This window comes from Lagopus muta, chromosome 18 (genome assembly GCF_023343835.1).
Source record: "Lagopus muta isolate bLagMut1 chromosome 18, bLagMut1 primary, whole genome shotgun sequence".
Classification (NCBI taxonomy): Eukaryota; Metazoa; Chordata; class Aves; order Galliformes; family Phasianidae; genus Lagopus; species Lagopus muta.
The window spans coordinates 10,485,104-10,504,378 of record NC_064450.1 but is presented as its reverse complement, the minus strand read 5'-3'; the positions used below and the strand labels follow the sequence as shown (position 1 = coordinate 10,504,378).

General features: G+C 52.2%; 2 protein-coding genes across 3 annotated transcripts; both read right to left on the bottom strand.

Annotated features, from left to right (window-relative positions):
* Window positions 1-2,614: 2,614 nt before the first annotated feature.
* On the bottom strand, window positions 2,615-7,613 carry OTOP3 (otopetrin 3). The gene is made up of 6 exons (XM_048965060.1): window positions 6,895-7,613; window positions 5,871-6,007; window positions 5,251-5,309; window positions 4,572-4,690; window positions 3,469-4,397; window positions 2,615-2,785 (listed from the first exon to the last, which is right to left on the bottom strand). Exons 1-6 carry the CDS (start codon window positions 7,280-7,282, stop codon window positions 2,615-2,617), a joined length of 1,803 nt encoding a protein of 600 aa, XP_048821017.1. The 5' UTR covers window positions 7,283-7,613.
* Window positions 7,614-12,468: 4,855 nt separating this feature from the next.
* Window positions 12,469-19,108, bottom strand: OTOP2 (otopetrin 2). Of its 2 annotated transcripts, none has more exons than XM_048965023.1 (7): window positions 18,926-19,108; window positions 17,926-18,348; window positions 16,952-17,088; window positions 16,646-16,704; window positions 15,883-16,016; window positions 14,590-15,479; window positions 12,469-13,883 (listed from the first exon to the last, which is right to left on the bottom strand). In XM_048965023.1, the coding sequence occupies exons 2-7, from the start codon at window positions 18,323-18,325 to the stop codon at window positions 13,713-13,715; spliced, it is 1,791 nt and encodes a 596-aa protein (XP_048820980.1). In that variant the 5' UTR covers window positions 18,326-18,348; window positions 18,926-19,108; the 3' UTR covers window positions 12,469-13,712. The 2 variants fall into 2 exon arrangements, with proteins under 2 accessions (XP_048820980.1, XP_048820979.1); XM_048965022.1 differs by having other exon boundaries at window positions 17,926-18,345.
* Between the last annotated feature and the right edge of the window lie 167 nt (window positions 19,109-19,275).

The window sequence follows — 19,275 nt, the reverse complement described above, 5'->3', positions numbered from 1 at the left end:
TATATGGCTTATTTTTTTCCACAGAGAGGTTTGTAACGTTGCTTATCTGTTGCTTGAGTAGCTGTGCTGCTATGGGACCACGTGCTGGCTTCCTCTGCAGCGCATGGAATTTCTACTTCACAGGTGAAGATCAGGCTGTGAAACATGAGCCTGAACTGTGCACTTTCGTCCATTTCTGTGCTTACAGCATGAGACGTCACCAAAGGTAACAGCCTTGAAAGGTACAGAAAAGGAACTGGATCGAACAGGATGGAGGTTCCTGAGTTGGTGAACTGTGTGCTGGGATCTTTGTGCTGCTGAGACCTGTAAGGCAGTGCCCTGGGCCTGGGGTAGCTCTGGAGGGTGCTTGCAGTTGACAAATGACAAATGATGGCTACAGCGGCTGTTTGCAAACTTTGCATTCATGGTTTTACCCCCTCCTGGATAATAGACACAATGCAGACCAGAGCGTGAGTTGTGAAGAGCCTGAACTTTCACCCTCTGAAGTGAAAGGCTGAAACCTTGGATTTTCTCTTTGGCCTGGACGAGGGTTTTTGCTGTTGTCTCTTGTAGGCTTCTTACCTATATCTGCAGTGCTAGAACTGGGTGTTGTTAGGAAAGGACATAGAGCACTCCGTCTGACCTACGGGGCCTTTGGTACAAGTTGGAGGGGGGCTTCGTTGGTCCATGTGTTCAGGAAGTTCGTCCCGTTCACCAGCATCCTCTTCAGTCTGTGCCTGTTTGTAGCAGTTATGGGACTTAATATTATGTCTCAGAGGGAAACCTCCCAAGCCACTGGGCTTGATGAAGGCTCAGTAACTTGAACAGAGTTTTAGCTATTGTGTCATTTAAAAAAAAAAAAAATCCAGGCTGTGAGTTTTCTCATGAAGTAAATCATTCCTTGTCCTCATGCTGTCAAAAACTAGGGAGTGGGTTTGAGACTTTTTTTTGTGTCATTTGTATGGGGCGGACCTTGGCATGCATCTCCTGTAGGTACGAATTGGAATGAGAATAATAATTAACTTTACTGGAGCCTAATTTATCCAGATGTTATTTCTCATGCCATATTTCTGTTGACACAGGCCTAAGTCAGTGGGCAAAGTTCATGCTCATGAGGTCGTTCTCACTTTTAGTTTCGGAGAGTTTTTTCACTGCCCGAAAGCCGAGTTATCAGGAGGGCAGCATAATGTGGACAGGAGTTTGTAGTTCTGTAGTTCTTGAGTAGGGTGAAAATAATGCTGCCAAAAAATGCCCATAGCTCTGATCCTAAACCCACACTGTTTCTGGGACTGATTTACAGGCAATCTGAAGTAATAATGTGGATGCATTTTGCACTGCTACTTTGGCTGTGGGTGAAGGTTATGAAAGATCTCGATGGCAAAAAAATAGATTTACTGTAAACAAGGGCCTGCCCTTAAATCTTGTCTGACCTCTGAACGCTCCGTTGTTTTTTTGAGGCTGCTCTTTGGTGAATGAAGAACAGAGAAGAGATTTCACCAGACACACATAAGTTCTCAATCTGTCTTTATTTTCATTCATCAGAGTCTGTATTTAAGACCCGCAGAATTTAAGCCCTGTTGCTCTCCTAAGTGCTTTTCAAGCAGGCATCTTCTGTGGAGTGCATACAGCTGTTGGTCAGACACCACATAACTGTAATCCTCTGTGTGGACCTTGTGAAATGCTTGTGGATATGCAAAGCAGCTGTGGGGATAAGTGTTGGTGTGGAGGAGGCTTGGCAGTGGGTGCAGTGGGTCTTTCTTGAACTGGCTCTGCACACGAGGATGGGACCTTTGCTAGTGCAGAGGTGAGAGCATTGTAAGTAGCATCAAGTAAAGATCAGCCATTGCACTTCTGTGGCACTCCTTACTTGAGACCGTGAGCGCCTGAAAGGCGAAATAGTGTTCATTTTCATCGAGGCAAAGTAATGTTATTGCTTCCATTTTCAGTAGTGGGAAAAAGCGCACTGAAATGGTGCAAACCTGCGGGCCTGTCCTGCTCTTCAGTACTGAGAGCTGCAGGAGTGTGGTGTTGCAGGGCAGCAGAGTCCTACAAGATTAGCACAAGTTGGTATGCTGGATGTCAGCACCGGGAGCAAACAGAATTAACCTCTGCTGGCCATCACAGCGACTACCAGCATCACAATCCATTTGGATGCTGCATGTACAAAATGTACATTTGGTTCATTTGTGAATGACTGTGGGTGTGCTGCTGGAGTGCATGGTGCTGCTAGGCCTTTCTGTGCTGCGGGGTGCAAGCTTTCTGTGCTGTGGTTGGCAGGCAGTGGTGAGGCTGTGGTGGTCCTTCACTGCATTTTGAACTTACATGCAGGGTAGGTCAGCCCTTGCTGCTCTTGCATTCTTTTACCAGCTGCTACTGAAATCTCCCAGATAAAAGTCCCACTTTTTAGCATGTTTTTGTAGAGCAGTAATGCAGCTTGTTAATGAGTTTTCATTCTGTTCTCTATGGAGAAAAAAAGCAGCAACACAAAGCTACCTCCTTTTCTTTGGAAGCTCATGGAGATGTTATGCAAGAAGTCAAAACAGAAGCTGCAGAGAAAAGGCTGAAAACTTCCACGTGCATAGCAGCTGCTTACTGCATCTTTGCCCAGTCCCATCTCTCCGCAGCCTCCGTTGGCTCAGGCTGAGACGTACACCTCCAGGAGCCCCCCGACGGAGTGCATGCGGTAGAAGACGCTCAGTGGGAGGCCGAAGTTCACAATGGCAAACCAGGTGGAGTAGCCGTAAAATGACTTCTGCAGCCCGTTCTCAAACACAGGGTGAGCCCCAAACGTGGGCATGATCCACAGCTAAAGAGGCAAGGAAAACAAAACAACAATGCGCACATCAGGGGGTGGCAAACTTGCACTGTCATCTCAGTGCTGGCGCAAGGAATTGTAGGAATATCACAAGAGCAGCGGAGGGGTTTCATTGTGTGGGAAGAAGAGGAGCGTTACACTGCTGACTCCTTGCTACAAGTCTAACGCTGTTAAATTCTTGGGACCTGAACACTAAGCTCACTCTGCCCCAGGCAGCTTCGTCTTTCCACACAATTTCACTTGGCCAATTGCTTTCCCTTTCTTAAAGCTGCAGTGAAAATTGATGTTTATTGAAGATTCCGAAGTTTGCTTTATTGGGTGAGTTCCAATGCTGGAGACTTGATTAAGAGGGCTCACTGCTGGTACCTCATGTTTCCCCAGCTGTTTCATGAAGCACCATTAGTGAGTTTGACAACTCCCTGGCTTTTAAGGATGTATTGGCTGCCTCCTTCCCATTCCCAGGAAGCCTTGCCATGTTTGAGGTAAAAGAGGGAGCCTGAAGTTCTGGGAATGGAGCATTAATGAAGAAGCAGCCTTGTCTCAACTCCCTAGAAAGACGAATCCTAGTGGACAAAACTTTCCTGTTCACAATGGCGGCCCAAAAGAAAGATGCACGTCTGTCTTGGTATCGCAAGTTAGCAAAGCTGTGGTGTGGCAAAGAAAGCAGTACTTACTATGATGTTGCAAAGAACCAAGAAGAACGAGATCTCCTTTAATGCTTTCCTCTTCCAACTCAGGTGGGAGTAGGTGTGGATGTAGGACAGGGAAACTCTCCGGAACTCCTGCCCGAGCTCCAGCACGCTCACTCGCCTCTGCTCATGGGCTTCGCGACTGTGCTCTTCGCTCACTTCTTCCTCCTTGCTGGGAGAGGTCTGTGAGTGCTCCTGATCGCTGCTCGGTGTTGTCACCCCTTCACCAGGCAGCTCTGGGACTGCGGAAAGCTGCCCAGCATGCGTTGTGTGCTGGGCCTCTGCTGCTACGAATGGCTGCCGTTGGAGCCCGTCGATAATGAAGATGTTTTGGGTGATATACTGAAAGATGAGGAGGACGGAATGGGACAGGATGAGGCTGTTCAGCATGTCCCTGGGGTTGGTGGCCACGATGGCGACAATGGAGAAGTAGGACATGGCAATCTGGCCGAGGGCTGCTCCCATCAGCAGCACCACATCCAGGCTGCGGGTTGGGTTCTTCAGTGTGTCCAGCTCCCTTTTTTCCAAGGTGTGGATGATTGTCCCAATAATTGCAACCACGCACATCAGGGGCAGGAGCACAATGTAGTAGGAATAATACAACACGAAGACCTGGTAATTGGGAGCTGAGCCTGTGGCCTGGATCTGGTACATCATGAAGACGCAGATCCCAATGATTACGGCGGCAGCACCCAGCAGTGGCCCGAAGACCACTCCCTGGAGCTTGAATTTGGGCTTGACGTGAGCAATGTGGTGGTGGCTGATGCGTCGCCCCACGTTCTTCCACATGACGTACAGCACAGAGCAGCAGATGAGGCAGTACTCGGTGTTGAAGGGATAGAGCAGGATGTAGCCCTTCTGGAAGACTTTGCAGGTGGTGGTGTTTGGGCATGCACACGAGTCCGTCTCATTGCCTGGATGTAAGGAGAGGAAGGCAGCTATTAGGAGGGAGATGGTCAACATCTGATAACGGGGGAGCCTCAGAATTCTGAGGAGCTGCTTGTGCTGTCTGAATCACTGCGACTGAGGGCTGCTGTGCTCGCCGCGTCAGCTGAACACGAGCAGGGATGTGGGGAAAGGAGCCTTGCCTGCCAGGCGCTGCTCCACCTCTCGCAGCTGAGACTCGATCTCCATGTGGATGGAGTCATTGGTCACCGCCAGCAGCCAGAGCAGAAGGTTGGTGGCGATGGTCAGCATCAGCCCGCATCTGGAAGAGCAGAAAGGTGCTTTTATAGCCCTGTCTGTGGTGATGGTTTATGACCGGACTGTGTGAGCACATGCACTGCAGTGCCGCCCTTTGCTCCTTGCTTTCACGTGTAAGGATGTGCACAAACGTCGTGCTTTTGGCTCTGCGCTGTGCGTGGGCAGTAGTGTATGGCTTTCCCATTTGTGGAGGAGCAGAGCAAGCTCGCTAGTGACACCAGCTTGGGCCTGGATGCAGCTGTGGGAAGGAAGGTGGGGGGACTCCTGGTGATGGGAGCAGGGCAGCCAACCCCATGGAGGAGTCATTTCATGAGCAGTGGGACGGTGTTTGGGAACGAGAGAGGAATGAGCTTTGTAGCAGATGGGGGTGTGAGTGCAAACCGAAGGGGAGAGCTGGAGTGGATGGAAGGAGGATGGGTCTGCTCTGATCATAGCCCAGGTCTTGTTTGTGCCCTCTGGGTGAGGGCAGGTGAGGGTCTGGCAGAGATGAGGAGGATAACAAGCAGAGAGAAAGAGCTTCTTTAGAGAAGCAGGAAGATTCTTTTTCCCCCCCCCTTCTCATACCTGGTGAGGTTGTGCTGAACTTGAATGCAGTCCTTAGAGTGATGCCATAAGAAAAACGCCTGCAGATCAATGACAAGTACAGTGTGAGGGGTGCAGCTGGCAGTGCTGCATGCGGGGGCAGCGATGGGCAGTGCAGAGCCACGTGGCCACCTGGCAGGAGCTGTGTGTGTGCCTGGGCAGCGCTGGAACAAGTGCTGCCATCCTCATGTGGCTCCAGCATGCCTGTGCCTGCACCCATGGCAAAGGAGGGTGGGAATTCTGCCTGTGAGATGCTCCTGAACACAAAGGGTTTTGTTGGGGATGTATTTGCGTGCAGGGAGGCAGGTGCAAAGATATTCCTGGGATGTTTCCTCTTTGGTTTCCCTATTTTGTTGCTGTAAACCAAACACCTGGGTCCTGCAGTATGTCACTTAGTACCAGGTGACATCTTTCCAAATCGTTTTTGTCTCTCAATCTGGCACATCAGGTGTGCACGTGGTGTCATTTGAAATGGTATTTGCTACTTCAATGCCTATGAGAACACCCCGCTTGCTCTCACTTTCCTGAGCATCCTCACTTCCCTCACCCCAGCAACAGAACAGAGAACGTGTGAGCTGCTAGGAAGGGGGAATGTGCATTACCTGCGTGGCAACAAACAGGATTTCAATGCTGGGGAACACGATTTCCACTTTGGATTTGCAGTTGATTTGAATGACGCTGAAGCCGATCTGAAAGACGTTCAGGAGGATGCTGAAAGTGCCAAACAGCAGCAGCGACCCTGGGCAAACAGCAAAAGTAGAAGTGAATAAACAGAGATGAGTTTGTGGAGCATCCAAGTGTGGATGGGGAGTGAGGACTCCTGGTTCTGAGCAGGGCTGCTGTCTGATTGGAGGCCTCCTGATTTTGAGACAAGGGGAGGAAGGGCAGCCTGGCTGCTGAGCCTGGCTTAAGGTGCTGGGACAGCACAAGGTATTTCCTGTGCTTGGACAGCAGGTGGGAATGGAGTTTTCAGCCTTTTCTGTGCGCTCTGGAGTGATGGAGGGAAGAGGATGGCAGGTGATTGGTTTCTACCTCCTGAATATCCTGGGGAGAATGTGAGGCTGGGGCTCTGCAGCACCGCCCTGCAGAGGTTGGGACCCTTCTGCTGCTCCCCCCTTTTCTCTCTGACTATCTGCACAAGGTCTTTAGGCAGCTTTCAGCTTTCTTCCCTTCACTTCTCCACACTTAATTATGAAGGCTTGCACTAGTTAGAATCTTCCTAATAGGTAGAGGCAGCGTTGTTTAGAAAAGTGGCATCCTGCAAAGTGTGAGAAAGCTCCCAGGGAAGCCAATGTCACTCTGGGATGTGACTCAGAGAGCAGAAACCTCCCGCCATGCTGCTCTGTGGAAGGAGAGCAGCGCAGGGCTGCTGTGCTCGGATGCTGAGCTGAGGCTGTGCTTTGAGAAGGGACTGCAGCGTGGGGTTGCTCAGGAGGATGGAGGACAGCTGAGTTCAGGGCTCTCCTGGCTGCTCTGCTTCCTCCCTGTGGTTCAAGCTGTGCCCTGGAAAAGCCCTGACTCCATCTCCTGTGGCTCCACGCTCTTAGTGGCAAGGAAAGAACTGTATTTTCCAAGCACTGGGAAGAAAGGGAAAGGCATGGGATGATGAACTAAAGCAGGGTTTACCCCTAATCCACACTGGCCCAGCATGGGTGTCCCGGTAGAGCACAGCGTGCGGCTGCCGGCTGGTGCCCAGCAGGTAGTAGATAATCCAGCACAGGCACAAGACCTTGAGGATGGACAGCAGGATCCAGACGTCCGCCAGCGTGATGGCCACATGGTTGAAAATCATACTGCTGATGAAAGCACTGCCCAGAAACACTACGTTCAGGGCCAGCAGCCCTGAGAACAGCTGCCCTGATTTCTGAGCCTGTCTGTCCCTCTGCTGCAGGGAGCAGTGCCGGTACAGCCATGACTTCTCATAGTGGATCGTGGAGGTGCCTGGAGGGGCTGAGGCCAACCTGCTGTTGCAGTGGTGGCAAGGCTTTTGCTTGGAGGCTTTGTTGCCTGGCATGGCTGGGGTCCCTGTGGGTCACCTGCAGAGAGAGGGGTTAAAGGGGAAGGAAGGTTATAGAGAGAGTTGAGTGAGCGGGGAAAATAGATCAGGGTTTAGCCCAGGTTTGGGGGACAGAGTCATTGTAGAGTAGTGGGAAAAAGGTCACACTGCCAAAAGATGTCAATAAACACGGGTGTTAAAAGAGGTATTTGATGACTGCCCCACCAGCACTGGGAGTTGCTGGGATCAGAGGTGCCAAGTTTCCCATCCTCACCTTTCACACTTCCACACACAGCCCCACGTTCAGGGTTCCTCCTCTCTGTTGCTCCAAGAGTTATAGATGGGAATGAAGAGCAAACTCAGACCTGCTTTAGAATTCAGAGCTGTTTGGTTCTGATGGGTGGGGACAACCTCCTCCTTGTGCTTACGGGCTCCTTATATGGCTGCAGAAATCGTGACAGAGCTGATGAGGGGAATAAAGAGTATTTGTAAGTTTATCCAAGCTGCGAGGAAAAGACCCAGCCTGGCTTCCCAGGGGCTGAGAATAGAGCAGAGTTAACGTTTGGTTTTCTTTCTTTTTCTCCTTGAAGCACAGAGCGAAAAGCACAGAGCCATGAGCTGATCCAGAGCATTTTGAGGGGCTGGCTCAGATAAATGGTCACAGCCTGGAAGCTGTTCTGTGCAGTGCTGGGAAAGACCTCGCCAGATTTGCCCATGGCAGAGTGATCTCTGGCTGTGAGCAGCGGTGGGGCAGAGCTGCTTCCCCACGGGGTCAGGGTATGGGAGCTGCTTTTGCTTGGGGCTGCAGCTGTGCTGAAAGCACTGGGGATGCGTTGGGGTGGGAACTGTGTACAGTTGTCATGGGGCTTTGAGGCAGAAGCTGTCTGAGAAGGGATTTAAATTTCCCTCTTCTTTAAATTTCCCTTTAAATGTTTCTCTCTTCTTTCACACACACACCGAGATGCTGTTTGCCTTTGGTCCACAGGGTTCAGTGCACTTCTAACGGAGATGGACCCTAAACCCTTCCCTCTTTGCCACCCAAGCTCTCCTCCTGTTTAGCTCTCACACAAGCACAGAAGCAATGGCTCTCCCCTCTCCTACCCTGCTTTAGGGGCAGGAGAACCAGAAGGAAGCGCACCGTGGAGGTCCCAGTGCCCGGGCGGTGCTGTGAGGCCCCGTGCCCTGACCCGTGTGCCGCTGTGAGCAGCCGGCTGTCCTTACCTCCAGCCGTGCTGCTGCGATGCTCTGTGCCTCTCCTGCCGGGCTGAGGTGCCGGCAGCGCTGCTCCCCGCTCAGTGCGGCCTCTGCTCCGAGACCATTGATTTTCTTTTTCCACCTTGTTTACTTTGGGTCTATTATTGTCATTACATTAATTAGTCAGCAAGACGCTCTCGTCTCTGACAAGGGCAGCCAATGGGAAACGGCTCCTTTATGCACCTGCTGAGTTGCCCCATGCCAGCAGCCTTGGCACAGGATGTGCCAACTGGTAAAACCACAAGCCACTGTGACTAATTCGTGCCATGGCTTCAGCAAATTCAAGGCTAATCTTGTGGTGTGAGCTTGTTCTGGGCTACAGAGATGGGAGCACTTAACTTTGGCTAACATCCACTCGTGGTCCCCGCTCCTTTTTTTCCAGGTAGTTCTGAAGGTTTATCTCTGGTGTACCACTTCTTTGTGTCTTTACCCATGGCACAGGTACCCCAACTGTTCCAAAAGACAAAGCTTGTGGTCCAGCCGAAGTGTGGGGACTGCATCAACTTGAGGATTTTTGGCACAGAGGTGGCTGCTTTGGGGGATGGCTCTGAGCTGTAAATGTTGACTCCAGATGCTCATGTGCAAACCCCCTGGGCTCAGCCATGCGTTGGGAAAGCTCTGGGTCCGAGCTGTGCTGTCACTGTTCCCTCTCATGTCGCATTGATTTCTGGTTGGGATTTGTGGAGAGCTGATTGCTCTGGTTGTGCGGCTCAAAACAGCGGATTGACATTTCTGAGTGAGCCTGGCCTGATGTGAGGAGGGGCTGTCTGTGTCCCGGGATGAGCCCCCAGCAGCACCTTGCTTCCTGCAGCTGCCAAACACGTGAGCTGGGAGGTGAGAGCTGGGAAAAGCTTCCAAGAGCCCAACAGCGGGTGGAGTGGGTGGGGGAGCACAGGTTATCGTGCGTCGGGATGTGACGAAAGGGATGGAAAACAAGAGCAAAAGGGGCCCACTTCTTCTAGGTGAGAACGCCCACAGGTGACGGAGCAGCCGTCAGCTGTGCCTCAGCTGTGCCGGTAAAGCGGTGGTGTTTAATGTCCAACCCAACCCTCGGCTCGTGGGGCAGAGCTGGGATGCTGTCATCTGATGAGGATTTTGGGACTCCCCACAGGGAGATGCCCCAAAGCATCAGCAGCTCCATCCCGCTGGGAGGAGCAAGGAAGCGCTGCTCCGCCGCTCCCTGAGCACCATCGGGCTGTCCTGGGCTGCTGGCTGCTTTTGTGACCCCACCTGGGGGCTCTGTAGCGAACAGGGATCTCCCAAGAGCTATTTGCTGGGCTTTCTGTTGAGCAAAGCCGATGACTCGCATGTGGGGCATTTGCAAATCTGGCTGTTTTTCAGTACTCATCAGCCTAAATTAAACTGAGCTGGGAAATGGAAGCCAGGAGTCTGTATCCTGGGGTGAGGAAGACTGGGTGAAATCAGAGGTTCTTCCATTAAAGAAGGGCCTGAAGGAAAACACCAGGGCTGGGAGTGTCCCTGCGGTTTTCTCCAACGGGGCTGTGCGTCAGGGCTACAAAGAGGAGCTGTACTTCAAAGCCTAGCGTGTCTTCTGGCTTTGGAGCCCAGGTTAGAGTCAGGGCTGTAGGTCTGATCGCAGCTCCACGCTGAGCCGTCACAGTGGCAGAGAGAGGCAGCGGCTCAAGCTGTGCTGGGGGAGGCTGTTAGGAAATGCTGCTTGGAAAGAGTGGCGATGCAGTGGCACAGGGAGGGGGGGGGGGAGTGCCCTGGGGGTGCTGAGCCTGCGGGGATGTGGCACCAGGGATGTGGGGGTGGTGGGCTGGGTGGCCTCGGAGGGCTCCTCCAACCCGAATGATTCTGCGATTCTCAGAATGGCAGGTGTTTCAATGAGATGTATTGAGCCAAGTTTAACAAGAGATGCAATCGTTAAGTAAGCAGGAGCGGGGCGGAATGGGAAAGGATGAGTTGAGCTGACTGGGTCAGTCCCAGGCAGTTCCAATCACTGTGTGGGAGCAGCTGCCTTTACTGGGAAGCTGAGGGCAAGCAGCTGAATGCTATCAGTGATGTTTGCCCCTCTGCTATCAACAAGCTGCTTATTGGCGTTATCTGTGCGCTTAGCACTAACAGCATCCAGGCTGGGCCAAGCGGATCTGTAAACAGGAGCCAAGGAGGAAGGAGGTTGGTGCCCAGTGGCTGTGTTTGCCCAAGGGTTTTCTGAGGAATGCTGTGTGCCTTATGGCTCCCAGGCCAGCCCACACCCTTCCTCCTTTCCCTCTACTGATAACCGTGACAGTGACGTCTCCTGCAGGGCCGGTGGGTGAGCACCCGCTGGGGTCACCGTCAGAGCTGGGCAGGTTGAGCCCTTGAGGCTCTGTGCTGGTAATGCTCAGCACCGCGTTTTCCTCACTGGTTGTGTGGATCTTCCCCTGAATCCGGGTGCTCCTGGTGGGAGATTCAGCGTGGCTGCACCCCTGCAGAGCGCTGTCCCAGCCCTGCCCTGGCCCTGCTGTGCTCCTGCTGCAGGCCTAAGCCCCACTGTGTTCTGCAGCCCCATCCTCACCCCCTGCCCTGGGACTTCTGCCCGCATCCACTTCCAGCTCAATACAGCTGGAAGCAAGACAGCAATGATTAACTTGGATTCCTCCCCTGTCTCTGACACGCCTCAGAGCAAATCACCCCGATAAAAGACTTCTTTTTCCCCTAATAAAACAAAACTCGCCCTCAAATAACAGATGATTAAGAAGCAGAGGACAGAATGGAAAGCTGTGGCAGCACTGGGATGCTGACTCAGGTCGTTGCCCATGTCCTTTCCTATGACCTTCCCTGCTCTTTTTGGAGCAGCGCTTTCTGATTTCCTGCTCTTCGCTGCCTGTCTCCACGCAGGCCCTGCACTGACCTCGGGCTGCTGGATTTGTGTTGGTGGGTTCAGCTCCCACTGAACTCACATGACATGAGAAGCCCTTTGAAGCCCTTTGCTTTCCTGCAGCTCTTCACTGACCTCGGGCTGCTGGATTTGTGTTGGTGGGTTCAGCTCCCACTGAACTCACATGACATGAGAAGCCCTTTGAAGCCCTTTGCTTTCCTGCAGCTCTTCATTTTTTGCCACTTAAGCAGCCTCCTGGAGGAATGTCCTTCTCCCCATTCAGGTGCCTCAGTGTCCCCACCTCCAAGAGTGGAAGAAGGAGCCTACAGCGGTGCTCCTGCAGGCATCTGTCCCAGGGACACACGAGCAAAGGACAGAGCAGCTCTCGACTGATGGCATCCCTGCATTTCCAGGTACTGCATTGGGCTGTCTTCCAGAGACAGACACTGCTGTGCCCAGGAGCTGTAGTGTGGGATGGAACAGTTTGCAGCATTCTCAGGGTTTTGTTTATCCCAGTGGGGTGTCCTGTGGTTGGGTGCTGTGGCTCCTGCTGCCCTGTCACCTTGCACCAACCAGGGTGGTCTTTTGAGGTCCCTTTTAACTCAAGCTGTTCTGTGGCTCTGTGACTGGGGGCTGCAGTGGATCTCCCCCTGCACCCGTTCAGCCCCAGCAGTTACTGGTGCCCAGGCTGGGGAACCTGAGGTGTGATGGAGGAAACCAGTTGTGCCCCCAAGGAGCAGAGCTGTGCTTGTAGGAGGTATTTCCCCTGAGCAGCGTGGGGTAAAGCAGCGTAAGGCTGTGCGTAAGAGTGACGTCCGTGCACCACGTGCGTCTCATTCCTGACGTAACCTGTGGCTCCTGCAGCCAAAATCGAGAGAGTTTTTGTTTTAGGGAAGGTAATGTTTCTGGGCAGAGATTTTATCCTTACCAGGTCAATGCTGAAATAAGAGCCAGTCCGTGGGGCCGGGAGGGGCAGTGGGGCAGCTCCCAGGCCCATGGAGGGGAGGACCCACCTGAGGAGCTGCATCCAGGCAGTCCCTGGGCAGAGAAGTTAGGAAAACCACTCCGCTCAATGCCAGGTATCCCAAACTGCTTTTATTTTTTATTTTCTTTGACAGATGCTCACACACACACCTGTAGGAAAAGGCTCAATCTCTGCCATGGCTGGAGCGCTCTTCGTTTGAACGATAACCCCGGATGTGCTGGAGTGCAGGCAAAGCACAGCGCTGCCCTTGGGGCACACACCTCTCCAGGCAGTTTGTGTGCAGCCCCAGCTCTGCTTGGGCGCTGCGCAGTGCAGTGAGCCCATTCCTACCACCTGTAGCCCTGGGTCACGGAACAGGAGCTGAGGAACGGGGTCATCCCTGAGGTCCTTCCCAACCCAACCCATTCTGTGATGCCACGGTCCACAGGGAGCTGCAGGTGCCCAGAGGTGCGTGCTGGGGCTGTGTGCATGGGCCCCGAATCTTGCAGGGCTGGAGGTGCATTGCAGTCCTACCTTGAGGGCACAGGAGGTGGAGGGGAAAGTGGTAGTGGTGGGATGATTTCTGCACTGCAGGGCACGGAGGGACCCTCCAGGAGTTGAGCATTACAGTGAACATCAATAAATAATTTTGCGTACAAAAAGGTTCAGCTATTAAAAAAAAAAATCATCTATTTAAAAAAGAAGAGAAGAAAAACAAACCTCTTCATCGTGCTCCCTCGCCCCTATGATCTTCATGGCTCTTGAGCACTGATTCAGGAAAATGAGGGGGAAAAGTGCCAGGACAGCCCTGTGCTCAGCCCTCCCATATTGGTGCAGCCGTCAGCACCCCACCCTGCTGTGCTGGGGGGCTCAGGTAGGGACAGGTGAGGCAGAGGGCAGACAGAGCGTTCTCAGAGCCTTTGGTGGCAGCGGTGGTTTTTCACATCTGCAGGGCAGTGGGTGGCTTCTGACTGGCCGTACCAGAAGTGCACTGGTTTCCCCTTGCCGTTCGCTCCTGAGCTGACCCCTCTGCACAGGCAGTGACTGCCCATGTGGCCAAACACTCCTGGGAAAGTAAAGCAGTGACGTGTGGGGTGAATGGGATCGAGGGAGGAAGGTGATTCTCTGCGTGAACTGAGGGTAATTACCATCATCTTACTCTGTTCCTTCTTTTTTTTCCTTTTTTTCTTTAAGGTCTAAGAACTTCAAACACACTCACGTGCACATCCACACACACATAGCAAAAATAAAATCTGGAGCTACATTGAGATGATTTTCACTGACAGTTCAGAAATGCCCCGACACTGCAGGAGGACACGATTGAGGCAGCGGTGAGGAGCCCTCGGGATGTGGGGACGAAGGTGGGTGGGTTGAGGAGGTTCTCATCTTCCTTACGAGAGCGTTCATCAGGACATGATGCAGACCTCCAGCAAACTGGCCACTGCGTGCATTCGGTAGAAGATTCCAAAGGGCAGGCAAATGTCCACGATGGCCGGCCACATGGAATCACCATAGAAGTTCAGTTCTGTGTCATTGTCAAATTGGGGCCGGGCACCAAATGCTGGCATGATCCAGAGCTGTTTGAGAAATGGGAGAAGACCCTGCGGTGAGAAAGGCGTATAGCACAGCACGAACCTGCACTGACGGCTACTGAGAGGTGAGAACCGCCTGGGCCAGGAGCGGGGGTTGGCGTCAAGATCGGGTACGGTCTGCTGTCCCCAAAGAACTGCAATGTGTGCCTCGGACCGAGCGCCAAAGCCCTCGCTATGGACGCAGCTGGGCGCGCTGCGCTCACAGGCAGCGGCTCCTTGGGTGGAACAGGCAGGAGCGGGGCTGAGCTGGCAGCAGCTCTGTGTGCGCAGGCTTCCAGGCTGTGGGTATTGAGAAAAGCTGTGCTGCCTTTTCTGCAGAAAGCCCACACTTTACCTCAGGCCGTTCTACATAGAAACATGGAACGGTTTGGGTTGGAAGGGACCTTGATGACTGTTTGGTTTCAGCCCCCAAACTAGATGTTTTCTTTGGATCCACCCAACATCTTATATTCTTGTTGACAAGGGGTGGCCTCTGCCAGCATAGCCTAAAACACCTGAACACCAGGGCAGCTGCTATTTTAAGCGATGAGGGAATCACAGCTGCCTGCTCTCACAGGTACAAACAAACCTGCTGCTTGTGTAGTAGAAGTGCAGAAAGGGCAGTTTTTGTATGGGCGCACGGATACTCCTCCTTCGTGCTCGCTTCCCTCCTCCCCCACCCCGAGGAGCTCTTCTCTCTGCATGTACTCACTATGATGTTGCACAGCAGGAGGAACATGGAGATCTCCCTTAAGAGCTTCCTCTGCCAGTTTATCTTCTTGGGGGCCACGAGGGACCGCACGATGTCGGACGGATGGGTGCCCTCAGTGCTGGGGGCAGGGTTCGGTGCCGACGCGCTGCCACTGTCGGGCACCCGGAGGGACACCGCGTTGACGTTGACGAAGGTGAGACCGTAGAGCTCCTTCTGGTGAGAGCCGTGCTTGTGGTCCTCCTTGGGGGGCTGCCGATGAAGGCCTTCAATGATGAAGATGTTCTGGAAAGTGTGCTGGGCGATCATGAGGAGGGCGTAAGTGAGGTTGAGTGCGCTGATGGCGTCCCTTGGCGTGCTGGCCACGATGGCTACGATGGAGTAGTAAGAAATGGCGTACTGCCCCAGGGCAGCCCCCATCAGCAGCGCCACGTCCAGCGTCCGCGTCGGGTTCTTGTGCCGGTCCATGTCTCTCTTGTCGAAGCGGTAGATGACAGAGCCTCCAATGCAGACAAGGGACATCAGGCCCAGACAAACAATGTTGAAGATGTAGTACATGGTGAGCGCTTGGCTATTCTTGCTGGGCTCGGTGCTGGAATTTACTTGCACCTCATAAACGATAAAGACTCCCAAGCCGCCCACCAGAATGATGAGGCCCAGCACAATGCCCACAAAGAAGGTTCTTCGGAAGAGCTTGAACTTGAGGTGCTGGACGTGGTGGGAGTGGTGGTCTATAAAGCGCCCGACGTTCTTCCACATGACGTAAACCATGGCGGAGGCGAACAGGCTGTACTCGATGTTGAAGGGGTACAGCCAGAAGTAGCCGTTCTTGAAGACCTCGCAGATTTGGCTGTCGCAATTGCATGCTTCTGTTGAGCCACTTCTCATTCCCACTGAAAGAAAATGAAAGCACAGATGCAGCGGTGTTACAGCGGGAGCCAGCACTTGTTGGCAGCCCCAGAAAACCGAATACTTTGGGTCAGAGAAAACAAAGCCAGCAAAAGAATGTGACCGCTTTGGAAATGAGGACACATCTACTTCAGCTTTCTGGTATTTGTGTTTTTCCAAAGAAGCCAGACAGGCAGCAGGTTGGATCTTTCTTTCCCTCCTTTCTTCATTCCCATTCCACTTATCCAAACCCCTCCACCTTCCCGACTCTTCCATCTATTTGTTAGGAAACGAATGTTATCACCTGGCTGCTAACATAGCAGCTCTAGATGGGCCTTCTGAAAATGGCTAAAACCTGATTTTCAGATCAATGCCTGGACCATCTGGCTTCACAAATGAGGGAATTACCTTTCAGGAGCCACCTGTACAGCTCCTCCGTTGTATTTTTATTCAGCTTTGAATGCGCTTTGTGAACAGATTCATCTGTCACCGCTGACATCCACACCGCTAAGTTTGTGGTCAGAGTTAGCATCAAGCCACACCTGCAGAAAGAAGAGATGATGAGATCAAGGCCGTGGCTCTATGCCACATCTCTCCCATCCACATAGCAGATGTGCACGCAGTCAGAGGGGCTGCAGGAACTGCCACAGGAGGTTTGTGGACGCTTTAGTGGTCAGGGCTGTAAAGCCCAAACTTCTCTTATGCTCCTCTCACTCTCTTCCTACCTTGTGTCCATCTTCACAAGAATTAGCAAAGCCCAAATCCTCTTGTTGCTTTTGAACAACAGAATGGATGAATAGGTTTGAGTTGGTCTCTGGTGTTGCAAAAGTGGACAAGATCTTATTTCTTGTTTAACCTGAGGCTTATCTACTGCATCTTTGTCTTTCCCAGGAAAGAAGTCAGCTATGAAGGGTTTTACTTAGTGCTAATTATTTATTTCATGCTAATCTGTTTGAGTAACGTTCAAATCCTTGAACTGGATCCCAGCTCTGCTCAATCCATCGATCATAAGCCTCAACTGCTTGAGCCGGGACTTGGGACCTGCTGGGTGCTCAGCAGGTTGAATTTGGGCAGATGGGAAATGTCCCCTTGTTGCCTCTCAGCTGCATGAGTGCAGGCACGAGGCCTGCAGAGACCTCCTTCCTCTGCATCAAAGAGCAGCAGTGCTCACCTGGTAACGTTCAGGTGTACGTGGACACAGTCTTTGGCAGAGATCCACAGGAAGTACGTCTGGCAAGGACAAGAGGAGAAACAAGAAAGCTTAGCTGCAAGAAAATCATCATTCTGAAGCAGGGATCTCTTTCACTTTGTGGCTGTTAGCCCATAGTCCTGCCCGTTTCGTATGCTGGCTGTTCTTTCCTTGCTCCTCCTGCCCATTGCCTCTGCTCTGCCCATGCCCAAACCCTACTCCCACCTCAGTTTTGAACTCTTCCTTTGGGGTTGGAGCGTCTTCCCTGGGGCAGATCAGCCATCTCACCTGTACAACCACGAATATTGCTTGCACGATGGGGTACATTATTTTGATTGCAGACAGGCAGCTGTAGAAGCTGGAGTAATATCCTATTTTGAACACATCCATGACGAGACTGAAAATGGCAAATAGGATCAGACCTCCTGTAGAAGAACCAGAACCAAACAGAAGATGTTTGCATGCATAGGCTAATGCAGTTGGATGAAGGGAAGAGGATGAACTATTGCCATGGAGAGGCTTTATTTCTACCTCAGTTTTCCTTTCCCACCACCCAAGGCATCTTAGCACCTCATGTGAAGTATTTCTGGCTGGAAGGGATTTTGGAAAGTCATCCAAGTCATTTCTCTGCTCTGACTGGAGCTAACAGGACTTGCAAGTCTGGGGAGGAAGCCTGGTATTATAAAGTACCAAGGGCCATCGTGGATAAAGCAAGACTGGGCAGCTGAGGGTCTAGGAGCAGATGATACTACTGCCCCACACAGGGGAAGGAGGTTGTGTCCCTGCTGGTTGTTCCTTTGTGTAATATTTAAAGCTCACACGAACTGCTCGTAGAACCATAGAATCATTAAGGTTGGAATTGACCTCTAAGATCATCAAGTCCAACCACTGACCCATCCCCACCATGCCTGCTAACCACATCCCTCAGTGCCACATCACCACGGTTCTTGACATGCTATAGCCTGGATATGCCATCTTCTCAATGCCTCCTGCACGGATTAAGGAGGAGAAGGATGTATTTTGTAAGTACACGTTGCTTGGAGATGAGCTATAATAGCTGTGCTCAAGGAAGTTTTATGGAGAAGACGTGATTCTTGGGCCTGACAAAACTATGTAAACTGTGCAATTAACTCAGTGCTGTGCTAAATTGGAGTTCCCCTGCTGGGAAATACATTCAAAACATTTCAAGAGGTTTGAATGAGCACTAGGTCATCTCTGACGCCTCGTGGTCTCACCTCCAGCCCTCATCCCCAAGGTCCTACCTCTCAGCCAGATGGGTCCAGCGTGGGAGTCTTTGCAGAGGATGGCATCTGGGCACCGGGAGGTGCTGATGAGGTAGAAGATAATCCATATGATGACTATCAGCATCATGACAGTCAGCAGGAAGAAGACATCGTAATCGTGCACGGCAATTCTCTCAAAAGCCCCACTGCTCACCAGCGTGCAGGCCAGCAGGGCTAAGTGCACGGCCAGCAGGATGGAGAACATGCGGCCGCCCTTCTTCCACACCTCCTTGGAGCCTGGAGTGGAGGGCTGGTGGGGCTGCGGGCTGAGGGATATCGTCAGGTTGGAAGCCAGGCTGGCTTTGTCGTCCTTGGATCCGCAGCCCATGGAGTCGGACCGTCTGATCTCACTGTTCTTCCGCGCGGGCTCTTCGGTCATGGTTCAGCTGAGGGGGAAAGCTGCTGGGAGGAGAGACCGTGAGCATGAGGTCACTTCATTTTGAACAGCCCAGGGCTGGACCAACATGAGACGTGGTATGAGGAGGAGAGAACGCGTCAGCGGAACGCAAAAGTCTGAGACAGAAGGAGCAAGAAGAGGAATGAGCTTATATTCAAACTGTTTCTTCCCGGTTCCCCTTGCTTAAGATGCTTTTGCATGGGCAGATAACAGGTCTGTTTAACAAAGTAATGCCTAATTTGCCATGCAACGTATATACTGATGTTTGTTGATGTAAGATACTGGAAAGACACCAGCAGAGCACTCCCAAGATCAAATATCCTGGGGCAAACGTCCAATGTGGTTTGACTTCTACATGCCAACCACTAAACGTTCTGAGAAAAATTGTCATGCTGGCTCAGGAGAAGGCCAGGGAAAGGTGAGAAAACCCCAGGAGCCTTCAGAACATCACTGTGGTTTGCAGCAGTTCCTGCAAGAGTGACGTGAGCCATCTCTGCCGGCCCTTTGTGCCAGGCTCAGCACCTCAATTCCCTGTGAAAAGCCTGAAACAAAGCGACTGCTCAAACCGAGCATTGCACCGACCTGCTTTGCTGCCTGGAATCCAATCGCTGCTCTCGCTGGGCTGATGGAGAGGTTTCCCTGTTGCTGCAGCTCGATCAGTCAAAGAATTTATACCCGCTGGGATGTCTCCGTGATTTATACCATGGCTGGAGCTGACAGCAGTGCTTCATGGACTTCTCAGGAAAACTCACACGATCCATTTTGGGCAATTGCTGGTTTTGGGGAAGTATGAGAGATGAGGAGATAAGAGTTATTTACCCGAGGAGGGCATGAGGTGAGAGCACTGCTGAGCGTGGCACGACCGCTCGGCCGCAAGGTCACGGCTGCCATACGCAGAGCAAAGCCACCAAACCCAGCGAATTTCACTGCAG